The sequence below is a fragment of the Haemorhous mexicanus genome, chromosome 2 (genome assembly GCF_027477595.1).
Source record: "Haemorhous mexicanus isolate bHaeMex1 chromosome 2, bHaeMex1.pri, whole genome shotgun sequence".
Classification (NCBI taxonomy): domain Eukaryota; kingdom Metazoa; phylum Chordata; class Aves; order Passeriformes; family Fringillidae; genus Haemorhous; species Haemorhous mexicanus.
This window is the reverse complement of record NC_082342.1, coordinates 46,641,238-46,658,323: the sequence shown is the minus strand read 5'-3', so window position 1 is coordinate 46,658,323 and position 17,086 is coordinate 46,641,238. Positions and strand designations below refer to the sequence as shown.

The following is a 17,086-nucleotide window of genomic DNA, read 5'->3' as shown; positions in this document are numbered from 1 at the left end:
TTGTTAAACAGTTCTGCACTTTAATATTGCAATAGGTGGAATGCCAGCCAGGAAGTTTTTTGTTCATCAGAGATAATTGGTCTGGTTTTTGCAGTTTCATATTTGCCTACAGAAGACAGAAATCATTTATACATTATGATTTTTGTATTCCATGGCTGTTGTGTGCAAACCTGATGCTGGTGTCATGTGGAGTACAAGTCTTCTGGCATGACTCTTTTAACTACTGAAAAAAAAACAACCCTCTTTTAAGATACTAGGTAGTAATTCTACATGGCAAATACTGTTTGCCTTTTGTCTTCTGTAAAGGAAGTAGCACTCTGAATTACAGTGTAGATGAAAGAGTTTCTCCATATATTGCATACTGTAAGATCTGTGCTTAAGACTGCTAAGTAGGTGCTTTAGAAAGAGTTCAAACACAGCTCTTCCTGCAAAATGCTCCTGAACTTGCCAGTATGTAACATCATTAAATTCACTAAAAATAAGATGCCCTCAGGCCTGGTAAGAGCAATTGCTTCTTAATTAGGCTCCTGGGAAAGGAGCTTGGTTTTATAGGAAGCCACTTCTTTTGAAAAATGAGCTTTACAAGAAGCAGAGTTCTGAACTTCATAGGTGGATGCCTGTAATCCCTCCCTTCTCACATGGGAGGAGTTTTCTTGAAGTATTTCCAAAAGCAGAATGTCATGTCATAAAAGTATTGCAAAGTTACCTTGAAACTTGGGCACAAGATTTCACTGCCTAGGAATTGATTTTGAAAACATTAGACACAGAAGAGAGTGAAACACTAACTAAAAACTGAAGGACATTCTTCCAAAACAAGTGCATTCTCAGATCCTATCTTGAAAACTTTCTAATCCTTTCCAAAGCAGAAAGTTTTTTATAATATACCAGAGATTTGGAAATCTATAAATAGTGCTTTATGCTGACTGATACTGTTAAGCTTCAGCAGTGTTGCAAAATTCAACTGTTTCAAAGCTTTGCTGGCAAATCTTTGCAGTAGAAAAAACTTAGAGAAAACTTCAAAATGTAAACAGAATTAGGCCTTAATTTGTATTCAGAAACAGCACAAAACCAAATAGATTTTGTTTAATTTGAAAAAGGACAGTATTTACTCTTTGCAATGTAGACAGAAGTGTGGATCTAGACCTACCTCAGGATCAAAAATACCTAGTCCAAGCTCAGAGGAGGTTTTTCTGAACTGCACTTACACCACCTCCAGAGAAAGAGCACACACACTTAATGTCTCAGGGAAATACCCTTATCTGGTTTCCCTCCGGCATATTTTTTTGTTATTTCTCTCCTTAGAATCTGTGTTTTAGATTAAATGCCTTGTTCAAGTCTTTGTGCCATAAGCTGCCCAAAATACTTCACATCTGCTCTCCCTGAACTTTAGTGATTGATACCATCCCCTAACCTGCATGCCAAAGTATGCATGGCAAGACCCAGGACTTTCTGAGCTAAGCAGGATCTTGCTGTTGTGCTGACAGCACACTCATGCAGTCCTTCTCCTGGCTTGGGGGTACTCCATGGGAGCAGGAACATGCCCGCTGTGGTGCACTTTCAAAGGCACAGAGCTCCCCTGGAGTCTTATGGGAGTCTCACAAACAAATCCTGTGGCTCACATAAACCAGTTTTTCAGGCAATGCCCAGAAAAGCGTGCTGGTGACAACCTGGGAGGGGTCTTGCATACCAAATATCAGTCTAGGCATGGATGAAGGCAATTAGGCAATGACACACACATTTGCATCCTGCTGTACTAAATGGGAAAAAAGATTTGAAGAATTCAGGATGGAATGTGTCATGCCTTGAAAATTCATTTTTCTCTTCAGTTACTATAGAAAGAGTATTGATGAGTAGACTGAATTAAAGCTTCATTTTTGTGAGACTGATGCTTGGTAATGTGAGTTCCATCAAGAATGAGAACGTTGTAAGGTTATGACTGATCTGCAGAGATACTGCGAGAATGATTTGGGTAGAAGGAAATATGTGAGATGTCAATGACATCTTCAGGTAGAATATGGATATCAAATAAATTGTTCCTGTGATGAGTGCTGAGATTGCTGACTTAAAACTAAAAAGGAGAGAATCTCCATTTTCTTCAGTTTTTGTCCCATACCTGTTAAAAGCTGTCCTGTTTGCTGCTGGACTAGAAGTCATGGATAGGAATAATGAAGCCCAAATGAAAAGTCTGAAGCACCGTGTTGCCATATACCACAGCCTTTTCCTTATTCTCCTGCTGTACAACTTAGGGCAGAAAACAGATGAAAGAAAAGCCTTTGGGAGATACAAATAACTTCAAATGTTTCCTTTACAGTTAGACTTGCAAGAGATTCATCTTAAAGCTGAATTTGACTGTATTCCTTTAGAGGGAAGACATTTCAGCATTCATAAAAGAAATACATGGTTTTGAGGTACTGTCTAGTTCAGTCTTGCAGATGGAATGAAATATGGATAAACAGGATAATGAATATTTCGTGAAAGCATAGGTCTTTACTGTAGGCCCTGATAATTTCCAGTGTTCATTCATATCCTGAATTTTGGCCTCATGCTGGGATGGAACTTATAAACCCATCTCCTTTAATATTTATATGCTACCATGGAAATGCAGCCTGGGTGTGCAGGAAGCTAAGATGTGCTCCAGTTAGTCTAGGCTGAGGAGTACATATAGAACTTTGACTTTGCTCAATAAGAATTGAAATCCAGGTCTTCAAATCAAAATAATATGCTAGAAGGCATTGATTTTGATGTTAAGGTCATTATAAGAATCACTTCAGGTTCATACCTCCAATAAATGCTGTTCTAGATGAATATCAAAGACTGGAAAGGAAACTGATCTGTAGAGTGTAGAAAGTTTTTCTACTGGTTCCTCTGACAATCTAGAGATCAGCTTTCCTAAAAGGTTATTTGATTTTGCAGAACTTGCCATGTCCTTCTTTTAAAATTGACCTACCTCTGTGACCTTCAGAGGTTCAATCTGCCCTTCTGTCTCTTCACACAGTCTTGTTAATCCTTCCTTTTCTACAATTCCGAGATAGAGGTGAAATTACGCTACTTTTAGCATAGAGTTAATAATTTAGACTTATCCTCACAGTCAGTAGAGGAAAGTTTGATTTTATAGGGTAAGTGTGAATTTTTTTGTGTTAGACTGTTTTTTATGAAGGAGGTTCTTAGCACAGGTAGGTTCTTAGCACAGGTCAGGTAACTGCAAGAGTTCCCATTCAGTTCATTGGTTATGAAGAGAACTGAGAGTGAATAGCTCATATTCAAATTGCTGTATTAGACATATTTCTGGTTAGGTGAACTGAATCCCTCCTGTGTAGATTACACCTGCTACATCTTAGCAGCTTGCAGTCTGTAAGATGCAGCTGCAGCTGAAATATTGCTTCTTCCCTGCTAGTGTAATCTACTTTTCATGTGTTTTATAATTACTTAATAATAGTATAGTTTGATGCCATTTTATGGTTAATCCACAGAGTGTATTTTAAGTGGGCTGAAAAAAATTTTACTGCATTTTAATTTCTTTCATATAGCATCCACTCAAGTTATTTCTTTCTACCTTCTTTGATTTTTTTTATAGTGCCACTGAGCCTGGATAGTCTGTTGTCCCTCAATAATCCCCTAGAACACTAAAGTGATTAATTCAGAGCCTGAATTTCTATACATTATACAAATGAATGTGATGACTGTTGTCAAAACACCTCATCATTGCTCAGTCCCATTGAAACAGTTAGTAACATCATTAATAGCTGTATTTGAGAACAGGATATATCATATAGTTAAAGCTTGGATTACCTTAGAATCTGCCAAAATAGTGCATAGTAATGGTCTGCACTTGTACTGAATGCAGATGCTTGAAGAAGCAATAGATGCCTTGTGAGCTACTTGTGAAATGTCAGGCTCATAGAGCAAACTTCTTTGTAGCATTTTCATTTTGAGATTTATTCCCTAAAATAAAAAGATTATGTTCCTCATCCCCATATTTGCTGAAGCATCTATGAAAATCTTCACTGTCTGCAGATGCTTGATTGCTTTGAAAAGCTTCTTTTTATTTGAGTAAGACCTTGTTGTCAGTAAGGTTTCACAGGTTTCCCTGTTTCCTAATTCATAAGGATGCTGATTTCTTTTTTTCTCTTGCTGTCTCACCCTCCACCACTGTGGAGAGCCCACTTGTATCCCCTCAAGTGCCATGAAACCATTTCTGCTCCAGTCTGGACAAGCCCAGCTCTCCCAGCCCGTTTTCCCAGCCCCACCATCTTGCTGGCCCCAGTAAGTTGGATCTAGTTTATCAATCTCTGTCTTGCACTGAGGACCCCCGAAGTGGATGTGGTATCTGAGTCTAACAGGTGCTGAGTGAGGGGTGATTGGCACTTCCCTGGCCTCTGTTCATACATCCAGAATGTCATTGGCCATCTTTGTTCCCAGGACTCCTTGCTGGCCCATGTGACATTTACTGCCCAGCAAGACCCCCAGGGTCTCTCCCAAAGAGCCACTCTTCAGGAAGTTGGCTGTATCAGTTCCAGAGAAATTCTTCCCCAGGGACAGGAGTTTGCACATATCCTTACTGAATTTCATGAGCTTTCAATTCATCCTGCCTGTAGAAGTCACTCAGGATGGCAGTCCAGCCCTAGAGCAAATTGAAAATTGACCTGTCTCCCCCGTTTGGTATCAACTGTAGGCTGATGCAGGTGCAAATAATGTTATTATCAGGAAAAGCACCCCACAGATTTTGTTATAAAAGACAGATATATTTTAAAATTCTAGATTTTTTTTAATATACAGTGTTTCGAAAAGCGTTACCTGCTCAGTAAACATTTTATGCACTGAGAACGCTGCGTCTGTATTTTTCTGGGAGAAGGTAAACATGCATAGGAATCAGGCAGAAGGAGAGGCAGGTTAAGATGGAGAATAATGCTCTTCAGTTAAAAAAAAAACAAAAACCCACAAACAAACTAGAAAAGTTAGTTTTCTCAGAGAGAATAGTTAAGTGATGAACAGAAGAGCATTAAACTGCAATTAGCTAAAGCATTACCCCTTTCCCTGCTCATTATTTCTGTTTTCTTCACTCTCAAGCTCTTTAAGAGGAAGCTGATATAATTGCAACTGCTGTTTGTTATTATTTCAGTTTTACAAAATAAAGTTTTATAGAGTATCTCCCAGCAGTAGGATAGTTTCAGGCTATTGGCAGATTATTCATATGTGATAAGAAACAATTTGGTAATGATCTTCTCTTCAGCTAAACATAGCATATACACTTTGTACACTGTGTCTGTAAACAGGGTGTGGAGCATAGAGAAATTGTTTAATATTCCAAGTTTCCTTGCCAACTTAAAATTACAGTGATTATGAACACATACTTACTTAAGCAGAAATAAATATTTCTGGTGATTAAAATAGCAGAAAGGGGGGAGACCATAAGCAGGATTCAATGCATATGGAAAATCAATTCAATTGGAAGAAACATCTGTTAGTCTATAAAAAGAAGGGTAAGAAATCAAGACATGGCTAAAGAATATCTAAGTCTGGTTATTCTATTTAAACTTTATGATTTAAACTTTATGTGTATGATACACTTATATATTTTACCCATATATGTCAGTGGAAAACAAACACAAAAAATTTGAGCAGCATAATGTATTTTTCCTTAAACATCACCCTTTTCTCAACAAAGAGAAAATTTAACAAACATTTGATATGCAATTCTTACATATTTGCTTTCCAAAGTAATCCTATATTCTGGTCATCTGTGTGTAGCAGGAGTATCCTGTAGTTCTTTATCCTGAGCTGGAAGGCAGTCTCACTTTTTATTTCCAATTTATTTTTAAAAAAACCACCGTAGAACAGGCTGTAAGATAGGACAGTGAAATAAATTATTTTAGGTTAAATGGGTGCTAAATATTACAACCCTTATGAGTGAGATAATAAATACATATGCAGCCCTGTGAGTATTTTAGAGATGAAAACAATAGTACATAAGTACCCTTCAGAGGAAGGTGAAGGATCTACAAAAGACATGCTGTTAAATAGGTAGGTTTTCTTCCTGAAAAAACACAGCAACTTTTGAATTTTTAGACCCATTTTTGGTGTGTATTTCATTTTGATTGTGAACAAAGAGGCCTGATTGATATGTGTTTAATTTAACCCATTAAAACCACACAAACTGCACTCAGATTTATTTATGTCTCTTACCTGAAAAAAATAGTAGTGAGTACTCCATTTTAATAGTTCTAGTACAAATTATATATTAGGTTTTCACAGGAAACCTGCTGAGAGAGACAGGACTAAAACTAGAGCCAATTCTCCCTCCAGCTACTTCTTTCAATGTATTTAATATTTCTGATTGCAGTAGAAATTTCAGATTAGAATTGCCACAGAGTGACCCCTACAATTATGTTTTTTTATGTTGATTTCCAAGCTGTGCTTTGAAAAAGGTTCTGAGTAGGACTCATTAGAATTTAATGTTTGAATTCCTGAGTTTTTTTGGTGAAAAATCTTCAGCCTGACATTTCAGGTTTCACTAAAAAAATGGTATCTCTGCCCCATGTATGGCACTCTGTGAAATGAAGTGTGACACTTCAGGTTTTTTGTTACCTCTGGAAGTTCAGAAAGTTAATGACTGGTGCATATTCCTGAATTCAGGATGAAGGATACAAAGCAGGGATGTTCCTTCAGTGCACCATATTTTCCCTTAAAAACTGTCGCTGAAACAACACCCTGACTTTATATCCATAAACATAATTTGACTAAAACTTCCAGTTTCTCAGTTTAATAACAAAAGACACCACAAGGTTTAGCTACTGGTAGTTGGAAGAGACCTGTTGGAGCTGTCCAGGGATCAGGTTATTAATCTCTTTTCTCTGGACATTTTAGAATTGGAGGAATTACATTCTGACTTCTGTGCTGCCAAATTGATCTGTAAACCATATTCCATCCCAAATGGTTATGAATTAAGGCTAAGTGACTGTAAAACAATTACTATGGGGTTCACCCTCTGTAAAAATTACTGTTCACATCTAAAGCAGGCATACAGTATCTACTGAGGACCAACAGAAGCTGGCTGTGTAGAAAATGACTTCTCAAAAGCAGAAGGTGTTTGCTCCCTGCTGCAATTGCATGCATGAGCACTCTTCAGTATTCAGCAGTGTTGGGATAACTGTCTAGAAAGTTTTCCTGAACTGTAGAGCACACACAACCACTTCAACTAATTAATAACTTTAATATGGGATCTTTTGAGGGCCTGGCTGGAAAACATTTGGACAGTCACAGTTCCAGTGACTTGAGAGTTAGAGAAGACTTAAGAGGAGGCTTTGGAATAGCAGTGTAAGTAGCTGCAGTGCTTCCTGGATTCTTCATTTGTTAGTTAAGAATAAAAATTCTGTTGTGCAGTTTTTAGAAATTGGTCTTTTTCTTGAAATCCAAGTTCAACTTCTCTTCTGTTGTACTGTGTATTAATTCCCAATTAATGAAAACTCCAGTGAAGCTGGCTATGGTAAGTGTAAATCAGTGAAAACGGATGAAAACTTGGTAACATAAGGCCAGGAAATCAATGAGTAGCTAGAATTATTAGGAGCAGTAAGAAACTATAATTTAATTACAAAAAAAATATTCTGTCTTATTAATGGTAAAGTGTCAGTCATATGCAAAAACTGCTTTAGTATTCAGAACAGTATCTATTTCACTTTTTTAAAGAAGCAGGATAAGGCATTTCAGTCTTAAAAGGTTGAAAGCAAAATATCTTTTCCTGCATATGTATCTAGGAAGAATATAAAAATCAAATATACCACTACTAATGCATCTTAAAAGTCACATTACAAAGTCAAAAACTCAGAATCTAGTTTATCACATGGTGGAGATTTCCTCTGGAGTTTTATTGCTGTATATCATCATCTGAAAAAGTATCAAATAGATCTGAGTGCAGCAATTTTTAGACACTTTGAGTAGTGCCTGCCTTTTCTTTTAATCCTGTTGGCATTGAATATTTATGGAGTAGGTTGCTCTCTGGTGTGCACAGTTTCAGGGTCTACCCAGACGATAATTTGGAGCAAGCTATGAGCAGTACTTTGTATTTCTAGTCCAATTGCTACTCCTCAGCTGAGACAGGAGAAATTCCCTTCTTCCCTGTGTGCATCTGACTCACTCAAGGGCCCAGCCTGAAATTCTGAAGTGTGATGTATCACTCCTGTTGCAGTCTCTATTTCAATGTCCTCATATAGCCTTGTGAAGTTCAGCAAGGCCAAGTGAAGGTTCTGCATCCGGGTCAGGGCAATCCCCGGCATTAATACAGACTGGTGGATGAATGGATTGAGACCATCCCTCTGAAGAAGGACTTGGGAATATTGGTAGATGAAAAATTAGACATGAGCCAGCAATGTGTGCTTGCAGCCAAAGACAGCCAACCATACTCTGGGATGCATCAAAAAAAAATGTGGCCAGCAGGTCAAGGCAGCTGATTCCTGCTCTGCTCGGGTGAGACCCCACCTACAGTGCTGCATCCAGGTCTGGTGCCCCAAGCAAAAAAAGGACATGGATGTCTTGGAGCGAGTCCAGAGGAGGGCCACAAAAATGACCAGAGGGCTGGAGCATCTCTCCTGAGAAAACAGGGTGAAAGAGTTGGGTTATTCCACTTAGAAAAGAGATCTTATTGTGACCTTTGATGTATAAATGGGGCTTATAGGAATAATGGAGAGAGACATTTTAATTTCACCAAGGTCTATTGTTACAGGACAACAGTCACTGGTTGTGAACCAAAAGTGACTGTATTTGATATAAAGAAGACATTCTTCACAATGAAGGTGTTGAGACAGAAACTGAAACAGACTGCCCAGAGGAGCTGTGGATGCCCCATCCCTGGAAGTGTTCAAGGCTAGGTTGGATGGGGCTTTGTGCACCCTGGTCTAGTGGAAGGTGTCTCTGTTCATGGCAGGGGAGCTGAAACTAGATAATCCTGAAATGTCCCAACCAAAACCATTCAATGATTTTATGACTCCATACGAGTGGATCAAAGGCAAATGCCATGGACAGTCTGAATTACAACAACTCCTGGAACTTTCAGAAGATTTGTCAAATCTGGTTTTGAAGAAGGATGGAACTAAAGGTTAAAGTTTGGTGGAGGTACTCATAATAAAAATTTCAGCTTAAATGCTTAGTGGGGAAAATCCTAGAAGTGACTGAAAACAGGGTTACAGAATGATAAATCATTAGACAGGCCTGTCAGTACTCACCACATTCAGTTTAAATGACCAGGTCTGTCTAAGCAGTCGTAGTCCTTCCCCTGCTTCTCCAGTATTGCTGTCAGATGAACTCCATAGGGACAAGCACTTTAAAGAGTAATGGCATTATTATAGCTTTTATTTTTGTATAAAGATGAACATGAGGCAGCTTCAGTCCCATTTTTCTGGTAGTACAGTACATTCAGTGTGTGGAATTTAGCTGTGAAATTACAGCTATGGAAATTTCCAAGGGGGAAGAAGCTAACAAAATAAGTAGTTTTGTCTGAACACTGCAGGAACAGTATATGATCCCACATCTATGCAACCAACTTTAGTGGAAAAGCAATTCTGAAATTAGGTCATTCAACAAGGAGCAGAATTTGTGTTTAATTTTTGTATTTGACATCATAGACTCAGCTCTTTCTCTAGTAACCCCTTTGAGTCTGCTCCTACTGATATTTATTCTTGATTTTAAAGAATGACAATGGATTTCTGCTAATGCTTCCTTCCAATTTAGAACAGTTTTAAACATCTATTTCATCCAGACTGTCTTTTTAACTTCTGATACTACTTCTCACTGTGCTTCTTTGTCTTTTTGCCCAGTTTCTACATTCTTCACCAGCCATTGATATATTCTTGCCCACCCATTTATCTTTGGAAAAACAAACTCCTAAACTGCCGGGCATTGGTAGTGTCTGCTTCTTATGGACAGACATCCTGAGATATGGCAAACAGGCAGACAGCAGTATTGATTGCTCCTACATGTTTTGTTCTATATACAAGTACTATTAGGAGATTTCAGAGGTGTTGAAGGAGCTCTAATGGCTGTCTCAGCTCAGGAGAAACCTTCAGCTTCTTATCTATATTTACATCCTCCTGCACTATCGGCCAGAAGGGTTAAGGTGGCAAACTTCACAATGGGCTTGCAGCAGATTGAGTTTGGTGGTGGGAAGTATTTGCTCAGCCTGTTCTAGGTTCATGCTCTGGGTACATTTACATGTGATGCTTACTATTTCAGGTACTATTTGTATTGAGATACTATTTCCAGTTTATCAAGACTGGAAATTAATCTGAGAAGAACCAGGCCTACTACTTAGTAGATTCTCTGCAGAGAGATGAATCAGCTATATTTATTCTCTGAATAACTCCTTTCTCAGTGCTTGCTTTCTTCTCACCCTAGTCTTTGCTGAAGCATTTTCTGGCATTCCTGTAGCGTTGTGTGCAGAATGAAAGCCAGATTAGTTGTGTCACAAAACCTCAGCTAATCCTTGAGGTCTGCTTGGGCTCATGTTAATGGATTTTGTGTGAGAATGTTACAGATGTGTGAGCAAACAGACTGCAAAACACAATGCTGTAAATAAAGCTGCAGGCCTCGAGGGCTGCACTGTTTCTCAGGCTGTCTTTATCCAGAGCCAGAGGGTTTCTGCAATTCATTTCACTCCCGCTTCCTCCTGGGGGCCAGCTCTTTTTAAACCAAATCAGGATAAGAGAGCAGTAAGGCCTGCCTGAAGAGACCAGAGGGGTCTGTCTGCTGAGCTTCATGGCTGCAGGTAGGGAATGCAGAGTAAGATATTCTCCATGGTAGAGAGAGACATCAATTCTTACTTGAAAATAAGGGACAAAGGTGCAGGCAAAAGTCTGTAGCAATAGCATCTCTTTGTAAATTATACCAGGAAGAGCTACCCGCTGATGAGAAGTTAGATAGTCTTCACTGTTTTTTATGGTGATGTTTTGCTTTTTGCAATTCTCTTCCTGGTATAATTTTCTAGCATATCAAATATCAATTACGAATTATAATTATGTGGCACTACTCTTACCCAACAGCAAACTCAGCCAGGATAGTGTGAAATGAAGGTGCAAGTGATTTCTCATTTAGGAAAATGCAATTTTCTGTGTTACTGCTGTGGGAGAATGTTGTCATATCTCAGCTGACACCATACACTGTTCTAGACAATCTCCTTTGGTTATTAAGTGATAAACCACTGTGCTGTTTCTTGTCGGTTTTTCCCTGTACCTGTTTGCAGACTCAGGTAATTATGCTCTTTTGTGTAATTGCTTATTTATGGATGTTTTGCTCGCTTGTTTAGCAATGCTATTTGATTGCAGCCCTAATGGCAGGCTTCCCCTCTCATTATCACACCATAACTCCGGGTTTCTCTGATTGCTGCAGGTGGAAACAATAGGTGATGCGTACTGCGTTGCAGCAGGGCTCCATAAGAAAAGCCTTAGTCATGCCAAAGCCATTGCCCTGATGGCACTGAAGATGATGGAGCTTTCAGAAGAGGTTCTTACTCCAGATGGAAGCCCGATTAAGGTAACCCCTTTGCTATTTATTCTCAGCTAGTCAGTGATACATGGACCTGCTTCATTTTGTTGTGTTCTGTGCCAGAGAGTTTACACTTGTATCACTATGTCTGCAGCTCTGATGGGCCACAGGCCCCTTCTCCAAATTGGTGTAAACCTGCATAAAAGAAGAATCTGTGGACTGCCTGCTCTTTCTCACTGTTAATGTGCTTCCTTCCCATGCTATGCCATTTCCGTTCCCTACTTTGGCACAGCGGAGGAAAAGCCAGATGTCTTTTTGTAACAATTTTCAAGTTCCTCTGCTGTGCTGCTTCTTTTGGTCCTATACCAACATATTCAAAAGAATACCATTCTGAAAAAATATGTTGGACTATGCATCTTGAAGAAAATTCTATTTAAGTTTCATGTGAACATTCATTGAACACAAAATAAGCATTAAAAGACTGAAGATACCAGAAGACATAGCATTTTCAGTTTTGATATAAAACTATTTCAAACAGATGTTAATTTAATCCTACTAAAATATATATTTTTGATTGATTTTATTTGCTTTTCCAATAGCTATAGGCAGTTGTATGTGCTAACTACACTGGTATGTGCTGGGAGAGCTGTCTTCCAGAGCCTCTCCATATTTTCACTTTCTTTTGAGTCATTGCTTCAATTGTAGGGACATTTTGAAAGTGTATGTTTTACTCTGAGACTCACTTTTTGTGACTATTTTCATTAACACACATTATTTTTAGAAAATTCCTCTTATTTTCACTGTCTGCATAAGAAAACCTGTAAAAGAAAGACATAAAGAAATTGTAGAGAAAATATGTATAGAATAAAATGTTGGGAATAACCAAATATTTTCAAAAAGTGCTAATAAACATCCTTTAGAATTCAGAAGAAAAAAGTTCATCATACTTAAACTGAAAGCAGGGGTTCTGAGAAGCTCATCATAATTTCTTAATTGTTCTGTCTTCAGTTTTGGGTGTGATAGATTTCAGGGCAGGAGGAACAGTGATATTGTAGAATGTTGTTACCTTTGTACCTAACCTGGAAGCTGTGCTTAAAAATAAAGCTCATCTTTCATAGAGGCATACTCTGATTTGTTTTAAAATTTATTAAGATTAGGGTTCCTCTCATGTGGCCATCTTTACCCTGTAAACTACTGCAATAAGGACTTTTGAAGAAGTCTACTTTAGTTTGTCCTAGTTTAGATGTCTACTCTAGGATGAGATGAATCACTCCCTAAAAATGTGTGCTTTTTTAGTTGTCTGTAAGGGAGATCTATGTACTTAACCTAAATGTGGATGTCTCTGCTGTGAGCTTCTACACTCTATCACATGAGTCCTCCTACAAGTGGCAAGGAATACCTAATTTTTCCTAGTGGCTATGTCAATGATCATCATAATTAAAAACATACTCATAATTTCTAAATTCAGTTGGCATGACTTTTGCCTTCCAGACAATGTTAAATTGGCTAGAGTGATCCCTATTTTTGTTAGTCAGCAGTTTTTCACTTAAAAAAAAAAACATGTAGGGGCCCATTGTGCCACAGATTCCCCTTAGCAAATGTTCCATGTGCATTAAAATGTCTTGAAGCAGCATCAGGGGAAGTTCAGATTGGATATAAGGGAGATGTGGTCAAGCACTTGAACGAGGTTCTCAGGAAAGTCATCATGGCCCCAAGCCCGTAAGTGCTTGGACAGCTCTTAAATACATGACTTAACTTTTAGGTCGCCCTGTGTGAAGGTTTATGGAATATGTGTATTTTCTAAATTGCTTTGATGGATGTATTTTGTTGTCATCTGAAGGCTGAATTCACCAGAATGCAAGGATTTACTTTTTGTGGTTCTTGAAATGTTCATCCCTGTGATAGCAGTGAATATTTTATTAAGTGACACTTCAAGTCTCAAAAAGTTAGGATGAAAAAGTAAATGAATAAATTAAAAAAAAATACCATATCACATAAACAGGAATTTAGGATAAGATTTTCACCTATCAAGTGCATTAGTAGATGATGAAATGAGGCTTGTTATCTGGATACACAGTTATCATATGAAGGTGTTCATTGTAGTGATCACAAAAATAACTTCTTTGTACAACCATGTAGACTTTATGAAAAATTTGCCCCTTAGAGCAGTGCTAGTGTGGGCAGTGATGTGTTGGAACCCTGGATGCTGAGAATTTTAAACTTTCTGTGCTGAAAGGCACAGACCCACAAGCGAGCACTGCATTTGACCTGAGGCTGTGGAGAAGGCTTCCAGAATTGACTAACAGCACTGGGATTACGGGTGTGTAGTTGGTTAGAAGTGTGTAATATCACAGGGTGGAAAACTTAGAGTTTGGGGTTTTAGAATATAGAAATAAATATGAAGCAGGATGGAGGTTTTAGGGCGGAAGGCAGGTTGTTCTTCTCTACCTTCTTCTTCTTCCTTCTTCATGGGTTGGGGTGATGTTTTGTAATTGGACAGAAAAATCTGCATTGTGGGCATTGAGGGATCACTTATTGGGTTAAAAAGGCAAATAATCCAGGTGACAGTTCTTAATTGGACAGTTTAGTCTTAAAAGACCTTGTAACAAGAGATAGTTAGCCATTTTGTGCCTTGCTAATGAAAGGCTGCAGAACTCATGGTTGTGAGGCTGTTTCACTGATAAGAAACAATAAACACCTGAGTCTGAACATGAAATACTGTCTCGAGTGCCTTCAGTCCTGACCCCAACAGAAGCAGAAAAAACAAGCAGAGAATCCACATGATGGACCTCAGAATGGTGGCCAGGTGTATGAAGCAGATCTGGTTTGTATCCAGATGATGCTCCCTGCTCTGAGTCAGAGCTCATGGCACGCTGATGAGAGCACAGTGGTGTGCAGCTGACACCTACGCAGGCATTTGGCACTTCCAGCAGAGCCAGAGGCAGCACAAATGCATAAGGAGGATGGGGACTCTGTGCCAGCACTCCTTATACCTGTGTGAGCAGCCTGGGACTTGAAGGGTAATGAGAAAACTGTTATTTTGCAAAAAGAGAGAGCGAGCTGTATTATAGCAGAACACACAAATCCTATCATCAGTGTTGTAACAAGCCTGCCCTCTTAGAAAGAAATATTTGTAACAGAAAATGGGCTGATCATTCCCCTGTGAGTGATAGAGGAGGCTTCAGGTCACTGTGTAATTTTTTTCAAACTCAGTTCTACTAGAGGCAAAATCCCATTACTTGAGAATGAGCTAAAGCCTTAGTATGAAAGAGGGACTTTTGCTTCAGACACTGCATGTAGAATTTGATATACATTTTTATTCTTTCAGCATAAAATTTTACTTTGGAACCACTCTTTTGATTTATATTCTGTACAACTATTTATATGTAGTGCTTTATGACTTTAGTCTGAAAATATTGATTTAAAATTGCCTCCTACATTTAAGTGAGTGTTACTTGAGTATAGGATGTGCTTCATACTTTACTACATTTTTTTTAGATAAAGTGGAATTACATTATTTTAATAGGTAGAGATAATACTGTAAGAGGAATTCTCCAGGGCATTGACCTTCAGTGAAAGGTTGCAGTGCAGATATGGAATTCCTAGAGAATATTATTACTTGGATAACTTTTTATCATGCTTCAAAGCTTACCTAATTAATGTGTGGTGTATATCCCAAAGAAAGAGAAAGACCTCCTTTTCAGTTTTTTTTCAAAAGGATTGCTGTGACAGAACGTACCTCGTTTCCACTAATGAGATTTCCTGAGAGAAAATTATCTGCTTATTTTTGTGGTGTATGAAAGTTTATTTAATGGGGTCATGAAGAAATAAGAACTGGGAACTCAGAGGAAAACTAAGCGATTTACATGAAGCTGCTGAAATTAACTACAATTATTTAGATAAATTGTGTGCAGGTGTTCTTGTCTAAAACTTAAGGGTTGAGCCCTACCACTGCAATTCAAAACACATTGCAAGATGTTTTGCTACAGCAGAAAAATTTCATCTATATTTGAAATTATTTATGTTACTGTAACGAGAGAATTAGACCTGTAAATACTGTAATCCAAAGCCAAAGCAAATACATGCCCCTACCTTTCTTTTTGCTCACTTTCTCATGACTAGTTTGTGAAATACTCTAAACAGAGTAGAGCAGAACATTTCTAGCTGATACTGGCTTCAATGTGATTAATTTATTCTCAGGTGAGTTTGGTGGGACCTTGCATTTGCATGGCACTTTGTTTCAGTATTATCACTTGAATTTTCTAACCTTCAGATGTGCATTGCCAAAGCTATTTTATTATTGGATTTGTAGGCTGCACTCAAACAGTGTAGGCATTAACATCATCTAATTTCAAACACTCACAGTGTGAACAGGTATGGCTAAACTTGTTACTGTAGCTCCCTCTTAAATGAAGAGAGTAAATTTAGCCTGTATTCATCTGAAATGCTTGCAGTGTCTAATATAGGATGAAATATATGAATTAATATTTGTCAGGTAAGTCCTACCTCAAGAGTGAACAGGTTAATGACCTCTCAGGATAGATGATCCCACTGGAAAGAGCTGAACTGAAATGGAGGTTCACAACTTTGATCAGTCACAGCTTTTTCATTTAAATTTTAGATGTGATTCAGACTTTCTATACTTCAACTTTCCATATGTAGGTGACAAATAAAGCTTTATGGATAGAACCATTAGTTTAGCATGTCTAAAATGTATGACCTTACCGCCATGCAGCTGCATTAGTTTTGGTTTATGTTGTCTATTTAAATGCCTGTGATCATGACAACTGAAACAATGAAAGCCTGAGTTTGATGAAACTCTAATCTCTGCTTGCCAAGTGGTAATTTTAACTAGCATGAACTCTGACTTGTGAGTAAGGGCACAGAAGTGTCAAAAGGGCTCTATAGATTGTAATGGCTTATGGCCACAGTGAGTGACGCACGTTCCGGAATAACATGGAAATGGGCAATGAATTTTAGAGTGCATTCCATCTTCTGCTGGTTCATTAAGTGTTCCCCTTTGTATTTCAGTGATATGCCACTTGGGTCCAGGACCCACATAGAAAGTGCCAACATTTGTTTGTGTAAATGGGATTTCTGTTTTTTAAGTGAAGGGGCCATTCCCAAAAACAATGAGAGAGAGCAGCAGGTGTTGTCTGTGTAATCCTTTTCAGTGTTTCTTGCCTTGCTTATCATTCAGGTTGTGATGTGCTGGTTTTATAACAATTTAATGGTCCTATCCCAAAGTACATCTTTACGTAAGCAGCAAAAGGTTGTCTGGTTTGTTTTAAGTTGTGGAGGGCTGACTGCTGATGCAGGCATTCTCATCAGCCCTGTGTGAAAAGCTGCTGTGTTCCTGCAATGCTCCTTGCTCCATCTGTGGTCTCCTAGCAACTTCGCCCTGTACCTAATGTCTACATCAGACTCTGGAAGGTATATAATATCCTACTTCAGCCTGCAGAACTGGAAATTAGAAATATCCTTGTGTTGAAAGGAAAAAAGAATCGGAAACAGTTCCACAAAAGAAACCTTTGCATTAGGAGACTTTCAAAAGCTTGGAGTTTCACATGTTTGCCAGCACTAGAGCATCACAACAGTTTTGGGAGTATTCAGAGCT

General features: G+C 38.4%; 1 protein-coding gene across 1 annotated transcript in view; it reads left to right on the top strand.

Annotated features, from left to right (window-relative positions):
- GUCY1A2 (guanylate cyclase 1 soluble subunit alpha 2) overlaps positions 1-17,086 on the top strand; it is a 152,239-nt gene that overhangs the window by 81,582 nt on the left and 53,571 nt on the right. The window contains exon 6 of the mRNA XM_059838644.1: positions 11,374-11,517. Coding sequence (XP_059694627.1) covers positions 11,374-11,517 — 144 coding nt within the window. The remainder of the gene's footprint in view (positions 1-11,373; positions 11,518-17,086) is intronic.